Here is a 27,439-nt window from a genome sequence, read left to right as displayed (position 1 = left end):
ACCTAATTTCTCTTGGTTCTCTTTCACAAACCACATTGTGTCCTGTAACTTGTCTAACTGCATCTATTCTTGTGTGGGTTTTATTTTACGTAACTTCTTTATTTACCGATGATTGTTGCCAAGGGCACAGTTCCATGGGTAATTGTGTAATGCTTTGAAAATATAACTAATCCTTCTGTGGCACACCATGGGTTGTTGGCATGCTGTGTGTGTAACAACATGACCCGAATGAGGTTTTTGCTTGATGTCACATGATGGGGCTTTTGATGTTATCCACTAATGGTTTGATTGAATTTAAGTTATACAAAATAAGAATTGAAGCTAGAAATTATAAGGTATTTGTCATTTCCAGCTAGAGCATATATTGCATATGTGTATGGTTGTTGGATGCCAGTCATATAAAACAGGAAACTGTTGTTCAACTTTTTCTAGACAATGTTCTGAGATTACCTTTAACTTTTCCACCAACTAACTTTTCTCCAAAATGGGATAAATCTCATTTGGGGATATTTTTTAGTGATAAAATACTGTTCAGTTCCATTCACACTTCATCAAGCATAAGATGACACAGCTATATAGGACCCCTCTTAGAGTACTGTCTTCAGTTCTGGTCACCTCACTACAGGAAGGATGTGGAAACTATAGAAAGGGTGCAGAGGAGATTTACAAGGATGTTGCTTGGATTGGGGAGCATGCCCTATGAGAATAGGTTGAGTGAACTCAGCCTTTTCTCCTTGGAGTGGGGGAGGATGAGGGGTGACCTGATAGAGGTGTGTAAGATGATGAGAGGGAGTGATCACGTGGATAGTCAGAGGCTTTTTCCCAGGGCTGAAATGACTACCATGAGAGGGCGTATTTTAAAGTGCTTGGAAATTGGTATAGATGAGATATCAGGGGTAAGTTTTTTACGCAGAGACTAGTGAGTGTGTGGAACGGGCTACCGACGACAGTGGTGGAGGCGGATACGGTAGGGTCTTTTAAGAGACAATCATGTACTTACTTTAGAAATTACCCAGGGTTACCCATAGCCCTCTATTTTTCTAAGCTCCTTGTACCTATCCAGAAGTCTCTTAAAAGACCTGTAAAGGATAAAGTGAGAAAGGCCTTGCCCCGATGAAAGCTACAATTATTATTAAGCAACACAGTGGTTTAATTATTGGGTTTTGGGTTTTTGATCCTCCACATCAATCCGGCACGGATGGAGAGCACGCTCAGGAGCGATCTGTCACTGGATCGCCAGGCACTGAAACATATGTTCTTAAGTGTTTTATATGCATAGAAAGGTGAAATATATACCATATACTAAGACAAACTTTGACTAACTGACGCTAAATAATACCAGATGTACCTGTTCTGACTTGCTTAGTAAGAGAACTTCAGATTTTTTTTCGATCCCGATCCACGATAACCTACGCACATCCTCTCGTACACTTTAAATCATCTCTCGATTACTTATAATACCTAATACAATGTAAATGCTATGTAAAGTAGTTGTTATACTGCATTGTTTAGGGAATAATGACAAAAAAACGTCTGTACATGCTCGAACAACAAATGCTGGAAAAGCACTTCCGGATTTTCTTGCTTCGCGGTTAGTTGAATTTGCGTATGCGGAACATGCGGATAAGGAGGGCTGACTGTATATAAGATTTTTGCTGATAAGCAATGTTTGGCTCATTCAAAATCCAGGCATTAACTTTTTCCAGGAAGAAAACAGTCCATCCAGCTTTTCTTGATATTTACTGATTGTGTTGTTTGTCAAATCCCCTACTGCTGATATCCTCAAGTTCATTACAGATCGGAAACCAATTTGAACCAGGCATACTATGGCTACAAATGTAGATCAGAGACTTAAGTATTCAGCAGTGAGTGAATTGCCTCCTGGTTCTGTATGCTGTTTTATTCTACAGAAGTCACAATTCAGATATGTTTTGAAATACAGGTTTCCCCCGCTATTCGAAGGTAGAGAGTTCCTATGAAATGGTTCGTAAGCCAGAATGTCGTAAAGCGAAGAAGCAATACCATTTATTTATATGGGAAAAATTTGTGAGCGTACGCAGACCCAAAAAATAACCTACCAAATCATGCTAAATAACACATAAAACCTAAAATAACAGTAACATATAGTAAAAGCAGGAATGATCTGATAAATACACAGCCTATATAATGTAGGAATACTTTTCTGCAATTATTGCAGCACTGTCCACCGCAGCGAAAATTTCACACAAGTGCTCTCAGCGGCACTCGCGCCAAATCACACGGCGCAAGTGCTCCCGGCAGAAACACTTTTTCCAGTAAACTTTAAGCTATGAAGCTACCGAATAACACATAAAAATACACAGCCTATCTAAAGTGGAAATAATGCACGTCCGGTGTAATTTCACTTACCGGAATCGGGAAGACAGTGAGCACACTGATGATGGTGTGTTAGGCTGAGTCGTCGGAGGTTAGGGTGGTGGGACACTGGGGTGTCATCTTATCGTCGTCTGTTTCCATCAGGGTAGGCAGGTCACCTTCTTCTATGTCTGCCTGCCTCAATGTTGAAGGTCGAGTTTCGTCATCTGCTGTGGCTGATATGGAAGGCTTGAAAAACGACATTATGCTTGACTGCTTAGCCTTGCATATTTTTCTATCATACAGTTCTTTGTAAGCACTCAAACCGTCCTGCAAACCTGCCCTAAACCTTCGTACCCTTTCACAATTAAAGTCATACTTTTCTGCAATCATTGCAGCGTTGTCAATCTCAGTGAAAATCTCATGCAATTGCTTCATGTTCAGTTCCTGGACATCTTCACTTTCGGGCCATTCGCTAGTGCGTTCGGCTTCAATTGTTATCCTTTCCTCTTCATCAGCTCTTTATCTGTCAGTTCTTGGTCATGGGATGCCAAAACCTCTTCAACATCATCTTCGTCAACTTCCACAAACCCTTAGCGAAACTCACTATATCCTTACTTTGTTCACCACAATTGAAACGTTTTATTATGTCTAGTTTTACGCTAAGTGTAATACCCTTACGAGCTCTTTCAGGCTTTTCCGATACCGTAGAACTCTACATTTGCACAGATGAGTGCAGCACAAACATCTTTTGACACGATAAAGCAATGTGCATGATGAGCATCCTATGTTCAAGCTTAAACATTTATTCCCTCCACCTCCAGTGTAACATCTTTTGATAACATAATTACTTGCTTCACTGCCGAACCAAGGCCTTCCTTCATTTTGGGCAAGTGTAGCTTGTACATAGTAATAGCACTATTTGCATGTTATTCAAGGTACATACTTTCCTGACTTGGAAATCCATTTCTGTACGTCCTTTCTTGCTGTGTCTAAATCCTTATCTAGAAGAATAGTGCAATTCTGGATGTCAGTGTTAGACTACAGAAGTCCTAATAACAGTTCACCAGTTTCTTTTCAAATACATTTAGGGGTTGCAATAAATACAGGACTTGTCAGCAACGCCCAGGCACCATGAAATAAACAAAATGAAAAATAACCCATTCTGGTTCCAATTCCACTCAATGTTGGTCTATGGCCTCCTCTACTACCAAGATGAGGCCACTCTCAGGTTGGAGAAACAACACCTCATATTCCATCCAACCTGATGGCGTGAACATCAATTTCTCTAGCTTCTGGTAATATTGCCACCTCCCCCTTCTCTCTGCTTCTATTCACCATTCTGGTTCCCCTCTCACCTCTCCTGCTTATCACCTGCATGGTGCCTCTCCTTCCTTTTCTCCCTTGGTTCCACGTCCACTCCTGTCAGATTCCTTCTTCAGTCCTTTACCCCCTGTTGCCTCCCAGTGTCTCATTTCAACCTCTTCTTCACGCACCTACCTTCCCCCTCACATCGCTTCAGCTATCACATTCTAGCTTGTACTCTTCCCCTTCATTTTCAGTCCTGATGAAATGTCTTGGCTTGAAACGTTGACTCTTTATCGCTTTCCATAGATGCTTCTGACCTCAAATAAGAGAAAATCGACAGAAGCTGGAAATCCGAGCAACACACACAAAATGCCAGAGGAACTCAGCAGGCCAGGCAGCATCTAGGGAAAAAGTATACTTGACATTTCAGGCAGAAATCCTTCAGCCAGGACTGTCAAAGGGTTTTTGGCCCTAAGTTCTTGTCCTAGATGCTGCCTGGCATGGTGAGTTCTTCTGGCATTTTGTGTGTGTTGCTGTCTGACCTGCTGAGTTCCACCAGCATTGTGCATGTGTTACTCTGGATTTCCAGCATCTGCAGAATCTTTTGTGTTGAAAAATAACAGGATGCTGATCACCAATACATGAGATAGGAAAAAGAATAAAAAAAATATGACCATTAGTGTTTAAAAATTGGAGATGTATTTAAGTAATGTATGTTGTTAAACTTTTCTCCATTTTATCAGAAGAAAATAATTCTGTGTAAAACCAGCATAATATTGCGGTACTTGCATGTATTTTTTTTGTCATTCATGTAAAGTTTATCTCTTTCAAACTATACATTTTCAATGTTACCAGGCTTACCAAAGGCTGCTATAGTAACCCATCTACAGATCTTGAAGGCAAGTGCTGCACTGTGGACTTTTGGAGTCACTAAGGATGATATCATCTACGTGCCACTTCCTCTATATCATGGTGCGGCCTCTCTTTTAGGAATCTGTGGTTGCATTGAGCTAGGTATGTTCGCTCCTGGAATATATTAAATGACTAATTGCTACGTTAATAAATTGTCATGAAAATGAATTGACCTAATCCAAGACTGATCTTTGGGCAGGTCGCAGTCTGCCGAATTTATTTTGTGTAGTCATAACACTTTTCAGCCTGAGTATCAACTAGGTTCAGTACTCATATCCGTGACTGGCAATCCAGTACTGCTAAAGTATCAAACACGAGGAAATCACAAGGATGCTGGTAATTCAAGCAACACACACAAAATGCTGGTGGAACGCAGCAAGCCTTCTTCTATAGGAAGAAGTTTCGGGCTGAGACCCTTCGTCAGGACTAACTGAAAGAAAAGATAGTAAGAGATTTGAAAGTAGGAGGGGGAGGGGGAATCCGAAATAGGAGAAGACAGGAGGGGTGGTGTGAGTTTAAAAACTCAAAACTGTTGGAATTTGTGAAAATGCAAAGAGTTGAGACATGCGTAGTCAATAACTTACAGTTTCTTTCTATGAGACTACTTGTGAGTATTGACATTCTCCTAAGTGACCTAGCTCTTAACTTCCCAAAAGACATTTGTATATCCAAATGTCATTTGACTGGTGTCACCAAAGTTGGTTGTTTGTATGCCAGCACCTCGGGTAAATGTGGAAGGGAAAATTATCTAACAGACATGTGTACTTTTCTAAGGGCAATCTTCACTCAGGTTAGTGGTCGAGAAGGGAGAATTAGTTGATTTTTCTATTCTTTTTCTCCTTCTGTAGGTCTTTGATAATTCAAAATCTTTGAAGATGAATTGAACACTAATCATTGAAGATTAATTGAAATCAATTAATTTGATGTAAATCAAAGATCAGGAAGTGCATTCTCCTTCTCTTAACATCTTACATAATAGGAGTCATTGTAAAATTATTACTTGGACTAAACACTAGGAGCAAGCTAGTTCTCACTGAGCTATAAGCCAAAAAAGATTGAAGGTGTGTAGAAGAAAATGTATGGAAAGAGTTAATGAGAGGAAAGAAAAAAATATCAGATGATGGTAAAAAATCAAAGTCCATGGAAATAGGTATCGACTTCCAGAATGAAGGAAGCTGATAAATATTTTAAGACAAAAGCAGAATGTGATAGCACTTTTACTGGTAGTGTTTAGCGGAAGTCCCAAAGCTTGGCATCAGGAAGAGATTAAGAACCTGCTACTCTGCCCTCTGAGCTGCATCAGTGGAATGCAGACAATCAGTGTAGTCCTTGACTTTGTCAGTCAGGGAGCCAGGGCACGGCCTCACCAGCTGTCAAAGCTGTCATGCCAGTGTTTTGCTGGACCAAGCACTATTCTGTGTCAAACTGGTATTAAAAGCTGGGCTGCAGTGGAAATCTGTGCCTTGGTCACATATAACCTGCTTGGCCTAATGGTAGGTGACTAGCATTCACAGAACCATTGATTTACCCAATTGATCAATATTTTCTTTGATACACTGAAGAACTGCTAAGCTTTCCAATATTTTCAGTTTTAATTTCTTTTTAGTGCAGTTCTGTATCAATTGATGCATTTACCCATTGATGCAATCAATATTGGTCTTAAAATTAGTATGAAATATTTCACCATTCTTTCATAGTTTACATTCTGCTGCTAAACTTTATCCTTTTCCCTGCAACAGTAATTATCAAGGAAACTCAGATAATTAACAGTATTTGAGTGGGGCAGCTGTTTTAAAGCCATTGTCCAAATATTTAAAAGCTGTATTCTTGTGCCCATTCAGGTGCAACATGTGTGCTGAAGAAGAAGTTCTCAGCCACCCAGTTCTGGAATGACTGCAAAAAGTATAATGTTACAGTATTCCAGTACATTGGAGAACTCTGTCGCTATCTCTGTAATCAGCCAAAGGTATTACTACTATGATGGAAGTCTTTCTTTCCCATGACTTTGGAAGCGTATGAAAACTTCAGTTGTACTGCAGACAGGAATATGAAGGTGTTCACTGTTTTCTGGTGCAGGAGGATGGATTTGGGGATTGTTGTGCCTGTTCATTTTTATTTGAGCAGAGAGGGAGATTTTGGGATTGATTGTCGTGCTGCCTTACTTTTCTTTCTTGGTTTCATGACTACCCAGAGAAAGAGAATTTCAGAGTTGTCTACTTTGCCAAGAAATAAATTAAACTTTGATTAGTGCAAGTCAGCATTTACCCTCAAAAAGTTATTAGGACTACTAAAATCAGTGTTTCATTTAACTTTGAGTGTGTACCACACAAGAGCTTATTTGCTTGTCAGATATGTAATTTTTTGAATGTCTTTATTGTAAATATTGTGCAACTATGAATGTCAAATACTGTTTGAATTCCTAAACAGAAAAGTTGTGTTTGAGTGATAAACTTTTGCTATCTGACAAATGAATGAATTGGAGGAATGTGTAAGATTGAAAATTACTAGTGAGAAGCAGGAAGATATAGAAATAGAGTCAAATGAAAAATAACATTTTCCAGTGTCTTTATTGTTACTTTAATGGAGAGTTTGACAGGAATTCTGCATATATTTTAATTAAATTTAGATTAGTTATTTATACTTGGATAGCACAAAACAGTGCCAGATTAAATACAAGTTCCTTAGATTGCCATTTCTGCAAGTAAGAAAGAGAGAAAGTTTTAGACTACAGAGAGGGTGTGAGCATGCTGGTGAGAACGAAAGGAATTTTTCTGATGAGACCATGATTGCATAAGGGTAAGTTACAGAGGTCATCCAGTTCCTTTTCAAAACTCTGTGTTCTTTCAGTTGATGAGCCACACCCTTTTCTGCACTTCCCCATATACAGTATTACAGAAGATGGACCACCTGTACTTTTAACTCTGCTCTTCCCGGCATCCAGGAATCCAAACAGATCTTCTGAAGGAAGTGGTGTTTCACTTGCATTTCTTCTAATCCAGTTTACTCATTTAATGTCCACAAAGGCATTTCCTCAACATCAGAGCCATCATGGGGAGGGGGGGGGGGGTGTCCTTTTAAAATGGAGATGAGGAGGAATTTCTCAAATTCTTTAGCCGGAGAGTGGGGAATCTGTGGAACTTATTGCCACAGGGAGCTGTGGAGGCCAAGTCGTTGGGTATATTTAAGGCAGAGGTTGATAGGTTGGTCAGGGCATGAAGAGTTACAGAGAGAAGGCATGAGATTGGGGCTGAAAGGGAAAATGGATCAGCCACAATGAAATGGTGGAGCAAACTTGATAGGCTAAATGGCCTAATTCTCTTCCTCTATCTTATGGTTTTAAATGCAGGTAGGATAACAGTTTATAGCAGTATCTGTTTTAAGCAGCAGTGGTTACCTTATGCCTAATGCCTAATACACAATTTCTGTTCCAATTTAATTTATTAAATTGTGCCACTGATTACTCTTCACCCTCTTTTGATTACAGTCGGAAGGAGAGAAAAATCACCAGGTACGCATGGCTGTTGGAAATGGTATAAGGTCTGATGTCTGGAAAGAATTTCTCATGCGTTTTGGCAACATTAAGATCTGTGAGTTTTATGGTGCAACAGAAGGAAATGTCTTCTTTATGAATTACACAGGCAAAGTGGGAGCTGTGGGACGAACCACGTTTCTTCATAAGGTGAGCTAGTATTCATGGATAAAGTGACTGGATATTATCTGGATGATTTTGTTTAATATTTGCCTCTAAGGGAGACTATTAAAACCATTTCTGGATGAAAATATAGATTGGTTGGTTAGTAAGTTTGCAGATGATATGAAAATCAGTGTTGTGGATAGCTTAGAACAGTCAAAGAATACAACACGATCTAGATCAGTTGCAGATATGGGCGGTGAATTAGCAGATAGAGTTTAACCTGACCAAATATGGTGTTGCACTGTGGTAGGTCAAAAGCAAAGAGCCAGTACACTGTTAAGGGCAAGATCCTTAACAGTGTTGAAGAGCAGAGGGATGTAGGGGTCCATGGCTATACAGATTGGTAGAATGGTTAAGAAGGCATATTACATGCTTGCCTTTATTAGTCGAAGGATTGAGTTAAAAAGATAGGATGTTACTTTGTAGCTTTATGAAACTCTAGTTAGGCAACATTTGGAGTATTACATAAAATTCTGGTCACCCCATTATAGGGAGCACGTCAAGGCTTTAGAGAAAGTTCATCAGGTTGCCTGGATTAGATTACAATGTGATGTTGGACAAACTTGTGTTGTTTTTTCTGGAGTGGTGGAGGGTGAGGGATGATCTGATAGTGGTTTTGTAGGACTGTGAGAGGCATCAATAGAGAGATAATATTGTTTTCCAAGGGTTGAAATGTCTAATACCAGAAGGCATGCACTTAAGGTGAGAGGGGGTAATTTCAAAGGAGATGTGAGGGGCAAGTTTTGTATGCTGAGACCAGTAGGCATCTGAAATGCACTGCCTTGAGCAGTGGTAGAAGCAAAAACGTTGGAGACTGTCCTGACGAAGGGTCTCGGCCCGAAACGTTGACTGTGCTTCTTCCTATAGATGCTGCCTGGCCTGCTGCGTTCCTCCAGCATTTTGGGTGTGTTGCTTGAATTTCCAGCATCTGCAGATTTCCTCGTGTTTAAGAGACTTTTAAGAGACGTTTAGATAGGTATATGGATGTGAGGAAAATGGAAGGATATGGACATTGTGTAGGCAGAAGAGAATAGCTTAGTTAGCTATATGATTACTAATTTAATTGGTTTAGTACAACATCGTGAGTCGAAAAGCCTGTTTCTGTGCTGTACTTTCCTATGTCATAATTTCGGGAGTAAAATTAATTGAGGTGGATGACAAATTAATTGACTTCTATTTAGGGTGTTCTGCACTAAAATTCCTGCTCATCCATCTGAAACCTTGTTACAAAAATAACAATGTAGTTTAAAATTTAATTTATACAGGTTGCCCTTTGATGGGTTATTTCTTGCAACTGTTTTCCTACTAGCATTAATATATATGCACCTCTGCCCTTTGATCGGGAGTGGGTAGGTATTCGAGTGATGCCAAGCTAAACAAGTAAACTAAAAATTGCTGGAGAACGGAAGAGTGAAGAAATAAATAGCATTTGCAACAGATCCATATATGAGGTAGAGATTAGTGTCAGATTTTGCATTTAGTCAGTATAAGGTGGGGATTTTGTTCCAAGTCTTTTAATAAAGAATATTCTGAATTTGGCTACAGATAAATTTGGACTATTTCTTTCTTTTATTTGTGCCAGAAAACAAAGGAACTAGTATTGACTGAGAATCTTGCCAAAGAAACATGCTTTATGAATAACAAATCCTATTTTCAAATGTAGCCTCTACTTATGTAGAGAAGAGGTAACAGGATAGGGTAAAAGTAGTCACTGAAAGATATTAGCCTTTATTAATGGGATTATTAGGCTCCAACAAGATTCGCAAAAAGGGGAATAAATAATTATGGTTGATTCAGAATTAGATGCTTAATATATTTCTTTCCAGAATGCAATTTTTTCTTTGAGTAAATAATGTATATCCAGGTAAGTTTTGCTTAGTTTGATCAGTTAATAAATCATTATGAGTAAAACTAATCTAAATCATACTGAACAAGTAAATTTTATATTTCCCGTAGAAGATGGCTGCAATATAAAAATACAAAAATCAGCATGAAAATAAACTTGCCATAAAGGATAGAGGAAATAGTAAGGTCTTTGGAGCAAGTTACTGAGGTGCAAGAATTCATAGGAACTCAGACAATCCAATCTATCATTGTCTGATGTAATAGGGAGATAATTAAATTTCATCTACGGTTTCGGAGGTATTCTGTTCAGCAATTAGTCATCCTTTCAATTATTCAACATCTCATTTAATTATTGAGAGTGACTGTGTATTTTACTTATTTATAAATCTGTGTATCCTTGTACACACAGTGGCCACTTTATTAAGTACAACTGTACGCCTGCTTGTTTCAATATCTAATCATCCAATCATGTGGGAGCAACTCAGTGCATAAAAAAACATGCAGATATGGACAAGAGGTTCAGTTGTTATTCAAACCAAACATCAGAATGGGGAACGAATATGATCCAAGTGACTTGGACCATGGAATGATTGTTGGTGCCAGATGGTGTGGTTTAAATATCTCAGAATCTGCTGATCTCCTGGGATTTTCATGCTCAACAGTCTCTAGACTTCACAGGGGATGGTGTGAAAAACAAAATAAGTCCAGTGAGCAGCAGCCCTTTGGGTGAAAACGCCTCGTTTATGTGAGAAGTCAGAAGAGAATGGCCAGATTAGTTCAAGCTGACAGGAAGGCAACAGTAACTCAAATAACCATGCTTCACAACAGTGGTGTGCAGAAGGACATCTCGGAATGTACGACACGCCAAACCTGGAAGCGGATGAGATACAGTAGCGGAAGGCCATGAACAAACACTCAGTGGCTGCTTTACTGGGGACCTCCTGTACATAATAAAGTGGCCACTGAGTGTACGTCCATCTTGTGTGTGAACCTGTCTTACTGGCAAGTCATAGTTTCTACTTTAAAAGCCAGATTCTGCTTGTAAAGTATCTTAACCTTCGTAGTGAGGAAAAAATATGATTACAAATTACCACAATCTGCTAGACAACTTACATCACTCTACTATCAGCCTCATAAAATTGGGGTTGCTGATTTCAACTTGCTGTCCATATGAAGTATTGCTACATTTTTGTATTAATTTAGAGTTGAACGAACACATTAAGTTAGGGATCTCTACCTCGGGGTCTCCACTGTTTCTATCTCTAGAGACAGCTTATCCACCGATGTCTAGTATAAACCCACAGACTCTCACAGCTACCTAGACTACACGTCGTCCCACCTTACTACTTGTGAAAACACCATCTCCTTTTCTCAATTCCTCCGTCTCTGCAGTATCTGTTCTCAAGGTGAGGTTTTACATTCTAGTATGAAGGAGATGTCCTCCTTTTTCATAAAAGGGGCTTCTCTTCCTCCACCATCAACGCTGCCCTCAACCGCATCTCTTCTATTTCACACTTTTATCCCATCCTCCCACCACCCTACCAAGGATAGGGTTACTCTTGTCCTCACCTACCACCCCACCAGCTTCCGTGTCCAGCACATAATACTCCAAAACTTCTGCCATCTCCAGTGGGATCCCACCACCAAGCACATCTCCCCTCCCCCCTCCACTTCCTGCTTTCTGCCAGGATTGCTCCCTACACGACTCCCTCGTCCATTCATCCCTCGCTGCTGATCTCCCTCCTGGCACTTAACCTTGCAGGTGGAACAAGTGCTATACCCGCCCCTACACCTCCTCCCTCACCATCGTCCAGGGCTCTAAACAGTCCTTCTAGGTGAGGCGACACTTCATCTGTGAGTCTGTTGTGGTCATATACTGTGTTCGGTTCTCCTGGTGTGGCCTCCTGTACATTGATGAGACCCGATGTAGATTGGGAGACCGCTTCGCCGAGCATCTATGCTCCATCCACCAGAACATGTGGGATCTACCAGTGGCCACCCATTTTAATTCCACTTCCCATTCTGATATGTCTATCCATGGCCTCCTTCACTGTCATAAGGCCACACTTAGGTTGAAGGAACAACACCTTATATTCCGTTTGGGTAGTCTCCAACCTGATGGCATGAACATCAATTTCTCAAACTTTCTGGAAACACTCCCCCCTCCTCCATTTCCCATCCTCTTTTCCTTCTCTTACCTCATCTCTCCAATCAACTTCTCAGCTCTTTACTTCATCTGTCCCCTTCCAAGTTTCACTTATCACCTGGTGGTCCTCTTTCCCCTCCCCACACCTTTCAAATCCACTCCTCAGCCTTTTTCTCTCCAGTCCTGCCAAAGAGTTTCAGCCCGAAATGTCGACAGCACTTCTCCCTATAGATGCTGCCTGGCCTGCTGAGTTCCTCCAGCATTTTGTGTGTGTTGCTTGGATTTCCAGCATCTGCAGATTGTCTCTTGTTTTAAGTTAGGAGTGATGCTTTATACCATGATGATCCTATTACTAAGAAGACCTTTTATTCAAGCCATTTCTGATCAACCTTTTTAATCCACAAGGTAAATATTTGAAGCTAAAAGGTTCCAGTATCTTAGTCTTAAGAGTTTAAAAAAAATTGCTTGTGTAGAATGTGCTGATCCAGAAAGTTAAGGCATGAGGGATCTATAACATGCTGGCAAACTGGATCCAATACTGGCTATACTAGAGGAGAGGCAAAGAGTAATGATGTAAGGATGTTTATCTGTAAATTTGCAACAAGAGGTATACTGCCGGGATGGGTGTTGAGACCTTTTTCATTTGTAATATATAAAAATAATTGTTTGGGAATATAGGAGTTATAATTAATTTGTAGCTGACATGAGAAATAGTGAATTCATAAAAAAGGATATAATGGAGCAGTGGCAGATGGAATGTAACAGTACAGTACACAGCAAACTGAAAAAATGGTGTTGCTATGAATATAGCAACTAACATTGGCATGCCCAGTGCTCTTTTAATTATGATTTTTGTGTTCCAACTTCCACTTTCTCCCATCTCCCCTCTTCCATTGTGCAGAAGATACAAAACCCTAAAAGCACATACCTTCAGGCTCAAGGAGAGCTTTTACCCTACTTTAATAAGACTACTAAATGGTTCCCTGTTTCTTTCTATTATAAGATGAACTCTCGCCCCTCACAACTACCTCATTATGAGCTTATACCTTCATGTGTACCTGCACTACACTTTATTTGTAGCTCTTATACTGTATTCTATATATTTTTTGTTTTATCTTATTCTTTCCATGCACTGAGTCATGATCTGATCTGTATGAACAGTATGTAAGATAAGCTTTTCACAGTATCCTAATACATGTGACAATAATAAACCAATTTCAATTGCAATTCAATTATAATTCCAAATTTGCCATGGTAATTCATCAGTGGTAAATCATAAATTCCTTTTCCTTATACTTACGTTTGCCATATATGACTACTTCTGGGTAATTCCTTATCTAAAATATCCAATTTACTATTTTCTTATCAAGGAACTAATTGTTATTAAGAATATTCCTGAAGAAGTTAGTTAGGCATTATCTTTCCAATCCCATGCTTATATTATTAAAAATTATAAGTAGTTCTGTAACAATGTAAAAATATTGAAATATTCTGATATTTTGTAGTCAGTAGTGTAGTGTATTTTCATAGAAACATAGAAAACCTACAGCACAATACAGGCCCAGCACAATTGGAGGATAGCTCATGTTGTTCCGTTGTTTAAAAAAGGCTCTAAAAGTAATCTGGGAAATTATAGGCCGGTAAGTTTGACGTCGGTAGTAGGTAAATTATTGGAAGGAGTACTAAGAGATAGGATCTCCAAGTATTTAGATAGACAGCACATCCTCTTTCTTAATATCTACATGCTTAAGCTTTTCAGTCTGCTGCAAGTCATCACTACAAGCACTAAGATACTTTTCTATTGTGAATACTGAAGTATTCATTAAGTACCTCTGCTATTTCTTCTGGTTCCATGCACACTTTCCCACTGTCACATTTGATAGGTCCTATTCTTTCACGTCTTATCCTCTTGCTCTTCACATACCTGTAAAATACCTTTGGGTTTCCCTTAATTCTGCCTGCCAAGGCCTTCCCATGGCCATTTCTGGCTTTCCTAATTTCCTTCTTAAGCTCCTTCATAGTAGCCTTATAATCTTCTAGATCTCTAACATTACCTAGATCTCTAAACCTTTTATAAGCTTTTCTTTTCTTCTTGATTAGATTTGTTACAGCCTTTGTATACCACGGTTCCTGTACCGTACCGTAACTTCCCTGTCTCATTGGAATGTACGTATACAGAACTCTACACAAATATCCCCTGAATATTTGCCACATTTCTATCTCCCTATTTGCTCCTCGATATCTCTGTTACTATTAGGTGGCCTATAAAAAACACCCAGTAGAGTTATTGACCCCTTCCTGTCCCTAACCTCCACTCACAAAGACTCAGTGGACAATCCCTCCATGGCGTCCACCTTTTCTGCAGCTGTGATACTATCTCTGATCAACAGTGCCACACCCCCACCTCTTTTGCCTCCCTCCCTGTCCTTTCTGAAACATCTAAAACCCGGCACTTGAAGTAACCGGGTCCCTGAGCCATCCAAGTCTCTGTAATGGCCACCACATCATATCTCCAAGTACTGATTCAGGCTCTGAGCTCATCAGCTTTGTTCACAACACTCCTTGCATTTAAATAGACACATCTCAAGCCTTCAGTCTGAGTGCGTCCCTTCTCTATCACCTGCCTATCCTCCCTCTCGGACTGTCTACAAGCTTTCTCTGTTTATGAGCTAACCTCCTCTTCCCCAGACTCTTCAGTTTGGTTCCCACCCCCCAACAATTCTAGTTTAAACTCCTCAGTAGCCTTAGCAAACCTCCCCGCCAGGATATTGGTCCCCCTGGGATTCAAGTGCAACCCGTCCTTTTTGTACAGGTCACACCTGCCCCAAAAGAGGTCCCAATGATCCAGAAATCTCAATCCCTGCCCCCTGCTCAAGTTGAATACGTCGCCGGGACTGATCGAGATGTACCCCAGGCTACTGTGGGAGGTGAGGAGGAGATTGCTGAGCCTCTGGCAATGATCTTTGCATCATCAATGGGGACGGGAGAGGTTCCAGAGGATTGGAGGGTTGCGGATGTTCCTTTATTCAAGAAAGGGAGTAGAGATAGCCCAGGAAATTATAGACCAGTGAGTTTTACCTCAGTGGTTGGTAAGTTGATAGAGAAGATCCTGAAAGGCAGGATTTATGAACATTTGGAGAGGTATAATATGATTAGGATAGTCAGCACAGTTTTGTAAAGGGCAGGTTGTGCCTTATGAGCCTGATTGAAATTTTTGAGGATGTGACTAAACACATTGATGAAGGAAGAGCAGTAGATGTAGCATACATGGACTTCAGCAAGGCATTTCATAAGGTACCCCATGCAGGGCTTACTGAGAAAGTAAGGAGGCATGGGGTCCAAGGGAACATTTTTTTGTGGATCCAGAACTGGCTTACCCACAGAAGGCAAAGAGTGCTTGTAGACGGGTCATATTCTGCATGGAGGTCGGTCACCAGTGAAATGCCTCAGGGATCTGTTCTGGGACCTTTACTCTTAGTGATTTTGATAAATGACCTGGATGAGGAAGTTAAGGGATGGGTTAGTAAGTTTGCTGATGACACAAAGGTTGGAGGTGTTGTGATAGAAGGCTGTCAGTGGGACATTGATAGGATGCAAAACTGGGCTGAGAAGTGGCAGATGGAGTACAACCCAGATAAGTGTGAGGTGGTTCATTTTGGTAGGTCAAATGTGATGGCAGAATATAGTATTAATAGTAAGACTCTTGTCAGTTTGGAGGATCAGAGGGATCTTGGAGTCCGAGTCCATAGGACACTCAAAGCTGCTGCACAGGTTGACTCTGTGGTTAAGAAGGCATATGGTGTATTGGTCTTCATCAATCGTGTAACTGAATTTAGGAGCCAAGAGGTAATGTTGCAGCTGTATAGGACCCTGGTCAGACCCCACTTGGAGTACTGTGCTCAGTTCTGGTCGCCTCACTACAGGAAGGATGTGGAAACCATAGAAAGGGTGCAGAGGAGATTTACAAGGATGTTTCCTGGATTGGGGAGCATGCCTCATGAGAATAGGTTGAGTAAACTTGGCCTTTTCACCTTGGAGCGAAGGAGGATGAGAGGTGACCTGATAGTGGTGTACAAGATGATGAGAGGCATTGATCATGTGGATAGTCAGTCTTTTTTCCAGGGCTGAAATGGTTACCACAAGAGGACACAGGTTTAAGGTGCTGGGGAGTAGGTACAGAGGAGATGTCAGGGAGTGACACCTTTTACTCAGAGAGTGGTGAATGCGTGGAATGGGCTGCCGGCAACGGTGGTGGAGGTGGATACGATAGGGTCTTTTAAGACGCTTTTAGAAAGGTACATGGAGCTTAGTAAAATAAAGGGCTGTAGGTAAGCCTAGTAATTTCTAAGGTAAGGATGTGTTTGGCACAACTTTGTGGGCCGAAGTTCCTGTATTGTGCTGTAGGTTTTCTATGTTTCTATGAAAATACACTACTGACTACAGAATATCAGAATATTTCAATATTTTTACATTGTTATAGAACTTCTTATAAATTTTAATAACATAAGGTGGTACACTTTGGAAGGACAAACTCCAAGGCAGAGTTTAAAGTAAATGGCAGGATACTTGGTAGTGTGGAGGAGCAGAGGGATCTGGGGGTACATGTCCACAGATCCCTGAAAGTCACCTCACAGGTAGATAGGGTAGTTAAGAAAGCTTGTGGAGTGTTAGCTTTCATAAGTCGAGGGATAGAGTTTAAGAGACACGATGTAATGATGCAGCTCTATAAAACTCTAGTTAGGCCATACTTGGAGTACTGTGTCCAGTTCTGGTCGCCTCACTATAAGAAGGATGTGGAAGCATTGGAAAGGGTACAGAGGAGATTTACCAGGATGCAGCCTGGTTTAGAGAGTATGCATTATGATCAGAGATTAGGGGAGCTAGGGCTTTACTCTTTGGAGAGAAGGTGGATGAGCGGAGACATAATAGAGGTGTTCAAGATATTAAGAGGAATAGACAGAGTGGACAGCCAGCGCCTCTTCCCCAGGGCACCACTGCTCAATACAAGAGGACATGGCTTTAAGGTAAGGGGAGGAAAGTTCAAGGGGGATATTAGAGGAAGGTTTTTTACTCAGACAGTGGTTTTGCGTGGAATGCACTGCCTGAGTCAGTGGTGGAGGCAGATACACTAGTGAAATTTAAGAGACTACTAGACAGGTACATGGAGGAATTTAATGTGGAGGATTATATGGGGACAGGGTTTAAGGGTCGGCACAACATTGTGGGCCGAATGGCCTGTACTGTGCTGTATTGTTCTTTGTTCTTTGAAATGCAAGGAAGAAACAATAATATAAATAAATAAGCAGTAAATATCAAGAGATGAAACGTTCTTGAAAGTGAGTCTATTAGTTGTGGGAACATTTCAATTATGGGGCAATTGAAGCTGGGTGAAGTTATCCCCTCTGGTTCAAGAGCCTGATATCTGAGGGTTAATAACTGTTCCTGAACCTGGTGGTGTGAGTTCTGAGGCTCGTGGAGCTTCTTCCCAATATTAGCAGTGAGAAGAGAACATGCTCTGTGTAGTGGGGGTCCCTAATGATGGATGCTTCTTTCCCATGATATTGTTTCGTGTAGATGTGCTCAGTGGTGGGGAGGGTGTTGTCACATGAAGAAAGTCACTGGAGAGAAGTACTGGTAGATAGGAAGCAGTCTTTTTATTCAACTAAATGAGACACAGTAGGCATCATATTGAGACCCCATTTGAAGGAAAAAGTCCTCCACGACCCAACACTACATGACATTTTATAAAGATCAAAGGAAAATTCCATATATACAATGTATCCACAATGCTTCCTTTGAAATACACACAAACTTCACACCTCCCATTTTGCATCCACACTGCAGACATCTAAATGCATTTTAATCAGCATTGTCTGGTCTTCCCATTAACTGTGATTCATGGCTTTTAAGAACCCATTGTTCAGAGCTGCATTTTAAATTTAATGTACAGTCCATATTCATATTTGAAGATTGGCGGCTGAAGTCCGTTGCTGAAGTTATTTGCTATATGTGCTAACCCAAAACTGCCCTAACAGAGGGTTTTACCCGCATGGACTGGGCCGTACCCATACCTTTTGTAGGATTTTCTGTCCAAGGACATTAGTATTTCCATACCAGGATGTGATGCAGCCGGTCAATATACTCTCCACTACACATCTATAGAAGTTTGTCAAAGTTATAGGTGCCATACCAAATCTTCATAAACTTAAGAACATAGAGGTTCTGTTGTGCATTCTTCATAATTGCACTTGTTTGTTGGGCCCATGACAGGTCCTCTGAAATAATATCACAGGAATTTAAAGTTACTAACTCTGCATTTCTGATTCTCCAAGGAAGTCTGGCTCATGGAGCTCTAGTTTCCTTCTCATGAGGTCTATCATCAGTTCCTTGGTTTGCTGACTTTGAGTTAGAGGTTGTTGTTTTGACACCACTCAGCCAAGTTAACCTCCTCCCCCATCCACCCAACTTCCCCTTCACCTGGTCTCACCTGTCAGCTTGGACTCTTTCCTCCCCAACCCCCATCTATTTATTCTGGCATCTGGCCCTTCCTTTCCAGTCCTAATGAAGGATCTTGGCACAAGGCATGACTGTTTATTCCCCCCCACCCAATTACATACTGCCTGATTTGCTGAGTTCCTCCAGCATTTTGTATGGCACACAATATTTCTGGCATCTTCAGAATTTCTTGTGTTTATATTTGTAATCAAGTTTATATGCTTCTCACTTGATACCATCATGCCTTGTTATTTTGGGTTTCCATCATTAAGACTTCCATTGTATTTCCAACTGATGATAAGTTAATGAAGTTCAGAACCTGATATTAGTTGATCTTCTCTTGTTCCCCATTCATTAAACAGAGCATTCATAACATTACCACTATCACTTTTCCAAAGATTATCCAGAGTTTTGTAAGATGCATCTATTATTTTATTAAAGAAGCTTTCAATGTGGGTCAGTATTGAAGGTCACATAGAATTAAGCGCACAACTTCACTAAGTATTATTTGAGATGGTAAGCATTTTGAAAGGCAACACAGTAAGTCAGCCTCAATATTGATATCACTTTCCTGCCTCCATTTTCAAAGACTATGATAATCCAAACAGACTTTAAAAAAGAGTGGAATTGTACTTTATATAGAGTGCCTATAAAAAGTATTCACTCCCTTGGAAGTTTTTGTGTTTTATTGTTTTACAACATTGAATCACAGTGAATTTAATTTGGATTTTTTGACACTGATCAATAGAAAAAGACAGTTTCATGTCAAAGTGAAAACAGAGCTCGACAAAGTGATCTAAATTAATTACAAAGATAAAACACAAAACAATTGATTGCATAATATTCACCCCCCTTTAACCCCTCCCCTTTAATATGATACACCAAATCATCACTGGTGCAGCCAATTGGTTTTGGAAATCACATAATTAGTTAAATGGAGATCACCTGTGTGCAGTCAAGGTGTTTCAATTGACTGTAGTAAAAATATATCCTGTACCTTGAAAGTCCAACTGCTGGCAAAATCTACACCATGATGACAAAAGAATACACCAAGCAATTCTGCAAAAAGATTGTTGAAAAGCACAAGTCAGGCGATGGATGCAAGAAAATTTCCAGGTCACTGAATATCCCTTGGAGTACAGTTAAGTTAATCATCAAGAAATGGAAAGAATATGGCCCAGCTGTAAACCAGCCTAGAGTAGATTGTCCTCAAAAACAGAGTGACTGTGCAAGAAGGGGACTAGTGAGAGAGGCTACCAAGAGACCTATGACAACTCTAGAGGACTTACATGCTTCAGTGGCTGAGATAGGAGAGACTGCGCATACAACAACTGTTGCCCGAGTGCTTCACCAGTCGCAGCTTTATGGGAGAGTGGCAAACAGAAGGCCATTGTTGAAATAATCTCACATGAAACCTCAGCTAGAGTTTACCAGAAGGCATGTGGGAGACTGAAGTCAATTAGAAGAAGACTCTATGGTCTGATGAAATCAAAATTGAGCTCTTCAGCTATCAAACTGAATGGTATGCGTAAGCCAATCACTGCACATCATCAAAGACTGTGATGCTATCATCATGCCAACCATGATGCTGGAGAAAAACCTGATGCAGTCTGCAAGAGAACTGTGACTTGGGAGAAGATTTGTTTTCCAGAAAGTCAATGACTCCATGCATAAAGCCAAAGCTACCAAGGAATGGTTTAAAAATGACCAAGTTAGTGTCCTGGAGTGGTCATGTCAGAGTCCAGACCTCAATCCAATTGAGAATTTGTGGCTGGACCTGAAAAGGGCTGTTCACTTATGATCTCCATGCAGTCTGACAGAGATTGAGCAGTTTTGCACATCTGGATACTACAAATTTCCAGAAAAATTGCAGTGTTTAGATGTGCAAAGCCAAGAGAGACCGATCTGCACAAACTGAAGGCTATAATTGCTGCCAAAGGTACACTTACTAATTACTGACTTGAATGGGGTGAATACTTATGCAATCAATTGTTTTGTGTTTTATATTTGTAATTAATTTAGATCATTTTTAGAGATCTGTTTTCACTTTGCCGTGAAAGAGACTTCTTCTGTTGATCAATGTCAAAAAGCCAAATTCAATCCACTGTGTTTCAATGTTGTTAAACGATAAAACATGAAAACTTTCGGGGGGGGGGGGGTAAATACATTTTATAGGCACTGCATATTCTTAAATCTTTCAATTAGGTTTACTTGAAAAGCAATCTTTGGTTGAGAAAGATCCTCGTATGGAGGAAGGACAGCTTCAAACATTGTTTCTTTTGGCAGTCAAATAATCCAGATAATCTGACATACAGTCAGATGACAATAAACTTGAATTTGAAAACTATGCAAAGGTGTCAAGTAAGCATTAATGTAGCAAGTTTCCTTTTGTGGTTGTGTGAAGTGCATTCACAGGAGAAAATTAACACTGGTAACCTTTAATCTACTATTTATTTAGCCATAATTTATAATATATAGGAGCAGAAATAGGCCATTTGATCTCTCGAGTCTGCTCTGCCATTTCATCATGACTGAACCATTTCCCTTGCATCCCCAATCTCCTGCCTTTTCCCCATATCCCTTCATGCCATGACCAACCCAAAATCTATTAACCATCTCTCTTAAACATATCCAATGACAAAGCCTCCACAGACTCACCACCCTCTAGCTAAAGAAATTCTTCTTCATCTTCATTAGAAAATGACACCCCTCTATTCTGAAGTTGTGTCCTCTGGTCTTAGACTCTCCAACCGTAATAAACATCTTCTCTACATCCACTCTGTCAACATTTAATAGGACTCACTGAGGTCACCCATCATTCTTCTGAACTCCAGCGAGTCAAGGCCCAGAGTGATCAAATGCTTTTCATATGACAAGCCTTTCAATTCTGGAATCATCTTCGTGAAACTCCTTTGGACGCTCTCCAATGTCAACACATCCTTTCTTAGATAAGGGGCTCAAAATTGCTTAAAGTACTTCAAGGTGGATAAGTCACCTGGACCAGATGGACCACATCCCAGAGTCTCCTGAGAGAGGTTGCCGAAGAGATAACGGATGCAATGGTCATGATGTTTCAAGAATAACTTGATTCTAGCATGATCCCAGAGGACAGGAAGATTACAAATGTCACTCCACTCTTTAAGAAGGGAGAAGGAAAGGCAAAAGAAAGGAAATCATAGGCCAATTAGCTTAACCTCAGGTGTTGGGAAAGTGTTGGAGTCTATTATTATGAATGAGGTTTCGGGGTACTTGGAGAGTAAATAGTAAAGTAAGTCAAAATCAGCATGGTTTCTGTAAAGGGAAATCTTACCTGACGAATCTATTAGAGTTCTTCAAGGAGGTAACAAGTAAAGTGAACAAAGGAGAGGCAGTGGACGTCATTTACTTGGATTTTCAGAAGGCATTTGATAAGGTGCCACACATGAGGCTGCTTAACCAGATGAAATCCTGTGGTATTACAGGCAAGTTACAGGTATGGATAGAGGAATAGCTACAGGCAGGAGGCAGTGAGTGGGAATAAAGGGGGCCTTTTCTGGTTGGCTGCCAATGACTAGTCGTGTTCCTCAGGGGTCAGTATTGGGACTGCTAATTTTCACATTGTTTGTCAATGATTTGGATAATGGAATTGAAGGCTTTGAGGCAGAGTTTGGGGATGACATGAAGATAGGTGGAGGGGGAGGTAGTGCTGAGGAAGCAATGCGATTGCAGCAGAGTTAGACAAATTCAAAGAATGGGCAAAAAAATGGCAGATGGAATACAGTGTTGGGAAATGTATGATAGTGCATTTTTGTAAAAGGAACAATAGCGCAGACTATTGTCAAACAACAGAGTGCAGAAGAACTTAGGAGTCCCTGTGCATGACTTCCAGAAGATTAATGTACAGGTTGAGTCTGTGGTAAAGAAGGCAAATGCAACGTTGGCATTTATTTCCAGTGGAGTAGAATATAAAAGCAAGGAGATAATTCTGAGTCTTTATAAGACACTAGACAGGCCGCACTTGAAGTATCGTCAACAGTTTTGGGCCTCATATTTCAGAAAGGATGTGTTCTCATTGGAGAGAGTCTAGAGGAGGTTCACAAGGATGATTCCAGGATTGAATTAGTTGGCAGCTTTGGGCCTGTACTCATTGGAATTTAGAAGAATGCATGGGGGTCTCATTGAAACCTACCAAATATAGAAAGGACTAGATACGGTGGATGTGGAGAGGATATTTCATATGGTGGGGGGTATCCAGAACTAGAGGGAACAGCCTCAAAATTGAGGGATGGCTTTTTAGAACAGATGTAAGGAAGATTTATTGTAGCCAGATCTCTGGAATCTCTGGAATTCTGTGGAATGTTCTGCCACAGACTGCAGTGGAGGCCAAGTCCATGGGTATATTTAAGGCAGAAGTTGATGGTTTCCTGATCGGTCAAGGCATCAAAGGATATGGCGAGAAGGCTGTATGGGGTTCAGTGGGATCCGGGATCAGCCATGATGGAATAATGGAGCAGACTTGATGGGCTGAATGGCCTAATTCTGCTGCTATGTCTTATGGTCTTAAGTGAGGCCTCACCAGTGTTTTATACTGCCTCAATATCACTTCTTTTATATTCCATTCCTCTCGAAATGAATGGCAACATTGCATTTGCCTTCTTCATCACCAACTCCACCTGCAAATTAACCTTTTGTAATTCTACCCAAGGGCTCCCAAGTCCTTTTGCACCTGAGATGTTTTAATTTTCTCTCCATTTAAAAAACAGTCTACACTCTTAATTCTTCTACCAAAGTGCATAACTTTACACTTCCTGACACTGTATTCCATCTGTCATTTCTTTGCCCATTCTCTTAATCTGTCTTATTCTTTCTGCAGCCTCTCTATTTCCCCAAAACTATCTGGCCCTTCAGCTATCTTCGTATCTTCTGCAAACTTGGTCACAAAGTAATCAATCCTGTCATCCAACTCATTGACATATAATGTAAGAAGAATCGGTCCCAACACAGAGCCCTGTGGAACAAACCTGGTCACTGGTAGCCAATCAGAAAAGGCCCCCTTTATTCCCACTCTTTGCCTCCTGCCAATCAGCCATTGCTTTATCCATGCTAGTACCTTTCCTGTAATACTATGAACTCTTAGCTTGCTAAACAGTCTCGTGTGGCACCTTGTCAAACGCCTTCTGAAAATCCATATACGTAAAATACACGAATTCTTCTTTTGTCTATCCTGCTTGTTATTTCTTCAAAGAATTCCAACAGATTTGTCAGGCAAGGTTTTCCTTTAAGAAAACCATGTTAACTAAATCACATTGTTAACAATCTACTCCAACATCTTCCCAACCACTGAGGTGAGACGAACTGGCCTATAATACTCCTGATGAAGGGTTTCGGCCCGAAACGTCGTCACTGCCTCCTCCCGTAGATGCTGTCTGGCCTGCTGAGTTCTGCCAGCATTTTGTGTTTTTTATTTATTTCCAGTATTTGCAGATTCACTCGTGTGGCCTATAATTCTTCTGTCTCTCTCCCTCCTTAAAGAGTGGAGTGACATCTGCAATTTTCCATTCTGCAGGAACCATGCCAGGATCAATTACTTCTTGAAAGATCATGACTAATGCTTCCACAATCTCTTTAGCCATCTCTTTCAGAACCCTGGGGTGAATACCATCTGGTCCAGGTGACTTATTTACCTTCAGACCTTTCAGTTTCCCAAGAACCTTCTCCCTACTAATGGAAACTTCACACATTTCTGCCCCCTGACACTCTCAAGCTTCTGGCATACGGCTAGTGTCCTCCACAGTGAAAACTGATGCAAAATATTTATTCAGCTCGTCTGTCATTTCCTTGCCCCTATTACTACCTCTTAAGCATCATATTCTAGTGGTCCGAAATCTACTTAAACAATTTGAGGATTATCATGAGTTTTGTAGAGACAAGTATTTAATCTGGAACTGCTATTCTCGTCTTGCATCTGATATAATTTATCCAGTTATTTTATTTCTCAGGTATTGCTGTCATATAAACTGGTGAAATTTGATGTTCTGAATGAAAAGCCCATAAGGAATGAACAAGGAAGGTGTGAAATAGTTAAAAAAGGTATGTTAACATTTAAAAACTAAAGAATGACAATTTACTTAACTTCTTTAGAGTAGAAATAATATTCACAGTGTTGCGAAGATATGTAACTACATATATTTAAAAAAGAATGCATATACAAATTAAATTATTTACCACTTTTGAAAAAAATTCAGGAAGATCTTGATAAATGGATGGCATTACCAATAACATTAGTAGGTAGAGTAAATACTATAAAAATGAATATATTCCCTAGACTACAATATTTATTTCAATCATTACCAATACAATTACCCCAGAAGTTTTTTCAAGAGTTAAACAAATATGTGAGGAAGTTTCTCTGGAAAGGTAAGATGTCAAGAATATCGTTGGAAAAATTGACATGGAAATTTGATCTAGGAGGGTTACAACTTCCAAATTTTGAAGAATTATTATAAAGCGAATCAACTTAGATTTATTGCATCTTTTTTCGAGAAAGATAAACTGGCATGGATTAGAATAGAACTAGATAAAATAGGAGAAAACGTACCAGAAGATTTTATATATAAATGGGAATCTAAATGGATACGGGAAAAGAAAGAATCTCCTATATTAAAACATTTGATTGACTTATGAAATAAGATAAATGTTGATGATGAGACAAAAAAATCTTTATTAGCAAAGAGATCTTTAATTCAAAATAGACTTATTCCTTTTACAATGGATAATCAACTTTTATATAATTGGTTTCAAAAAGGGATTAGATATATAGGAGATTGTTTTGAAGGAGGTATATTAATGTCATTTGATCAATTAAAGAATAAATATAAAGTATCGAATAATACTTTTTTTTGTTACTTTCAACTAAGGGCTTATTTAAGAGAAAAATTAGGTCAAACAATGTTATTGCCAAAATCTAGTGAAATAGAAATTTTAATTCAAAAAGGAAAGATTAAAAAATTTATATCATGTATGTATAATTTGATTCAAAAACAGGCAATTAAACAAGGAATCCATAAGTCAAGACAAAAATGGGAAAGTGATTTGAACATTAAAATTGAAGAAACAAATTGGTCAAGACTATGTCTTGATAGTATGACAAATACAATAAATGTTCGGTTAAGATTAGTGCAATATAATTTTCTACATCAATTATATATTACACCACAAAAAATAAATAAAATAAACCCAAATTTATCTGACCAGTGTTTCCGATGTAACCAAGAAACTGGTACTTTTTTACATTCTACATGGTCTTGTTCTATAATTCAACCTTTTTGGACAAATTTAAGACTTTTATTGGAACAAATTACAGGAACACAACTTCCTCATAATCCAATATTACTCTTACTAGGTGATATTGAAGGGATAAAACCGAAACCCAAACTGAATAAATATCAGAAAGAATTCATAAAAATTGCACTGGCAGTAGCCAAAAAGGCTATTGCAGTTACTTAGAAATCGGATACATATTTAAGTATAGATTGTTGGAAGAAAGAAATTTATGGCTGTATTCCACTAGAAAAAATTACTTATAATTTAAGAGATAAATATGAAACATTTCTGAAAATTTGGTGCCCTTATTTACAAAAGACAGGACTAAATATATAGGTGCTCTGAAGACGAAACAATTGGTTACTTGGGGAAAGAAATAAATATATATACTAAAGTTATTAAGAACTCCATGGAGCATGTGGAGATCTTCCAACATCCAGGCACTCTTTCTTTTTTTTTTCTTTCTTTTTTTTTCTATAGGGAAGTTAGGGGGGAGGGGTTAAGGGGGGGGGAAGGGTTATATACATTTTTTTCCTATACTTTACTCTGTAATCACTTAAAAACGCAATAAAAAAAATTTTAAAAATTAAAAAAAAATGCATATAACAGTGCCTTCACAACTGCGAAGCACAGTTTGATTCATGAACACTATCCCCACTATCTGAGCTAACATTACCTTTGCCTACTTTATATTTGTTGGTTAATGTTTTCCTTGTCCTCCTTTGTTGACTTTCTGATGGGATAAGCATTATGAAATAGTTGTTTAAATGTTAGCATTATTATCACTGACCTTTTCCGACTTTCCCAGTCCACTGTCAACAACTCTGAACTCAGAGTTGAGTTATCAACTTCAAACTTCCTTATATTTTCACTCAAAGAGTTGACCTGCATGTGTATGTAATGAGAGCTGTATAACTCATCTCCTTCTACCTTAGGCCACGAACTTATCAATCAGCCCTGCTGTGGACCACCTGGAGGTCCAAGATGCTCTTGTTACATGAAAGTGCAGTTCAACTCTTTGAGTGATAATGCAGAAAGTTTGAAGTTAATAACTCATCTCTTCTACCTTAGGCCAGAACTTATCAATTACCCCTGCTGTGGACCACTTCTACAAAGAAGGATCCATATGCTCCATGACCGCTGGACTAAGTGTGTACATGTAGGAGGGGACTATGTTGAAAAATAAATGTGCTAGATTTTCTAAAATTGACTCCTCCTACCTTAGGCCACAAACTTATCAATCACCCCTCGTCAAACATGGCCCAATCTACAGTAGTCTGATCCCAGCTAGGTTTTTAAATGAGAAACAGTTATTACACAAATTCCTCTCCCATTGTATCCTTTGATTAGATGGCAGGTAGTTGTCACCCATGTTCATCACTACAGTATTCACTTTTTGTACG

General features: G+C 39.6%; 1 protein-coding gene across 2 annotated transcripts in view; it reads left to right on the top strand.

The window, feature by feature from the left end:
• slc27a6 (solute carrier family 27 member 6) overlaps positions 1–27,439 on the top strand; it is a 69,187-nt gene that overhangs the window by 19,675 nt on the left and 22,073 nt on the right. For both annotated transcript variants that reach the window (XR_012102118.1, XM_073072036.1), the window contains exons 3-6: positions 4,498–4,656; positions 6,396–6,520; positions 8,039–8,233; positions 24,713–24,803. Coding sequence is in view for 1 of the 2 variants with exons in the window: in XM_073072036.1 (XP_072928137.1) it covers positions 4,498–4,656; positions 6,396–6,520; positions 8,039–8,233; positions 24,713–24,803 (570 nt within the window). In the remaining variant the exon portion in view is untranslated. The remainder of the gene's footprint in view (positions 1–4,497; positions 4,657–6,395; positions 6,521–8,038; positions 8,234–24,712; positions 24,804–27,439) is intronic.

The sequence above is a fragment of the Hemitrygon akajei genome, chromosome 2 (assembly GCF_048418815.1).
Source record: "Hemitrygon akajei chromosome 2, sHemAka1.3, whole genome shotgun sequence".
In the NCBI taxonomy this organism is placed as follows: Eukaryota; Metazoa; Chordata; class Chondrichthyes; order Myliobatiformes; family Dasyatidae; genus Hemitrygon; species Hemitrygon akajei.
This window is presented reverse-complemented; position numbering and strand designations above follow the sequence as displayed.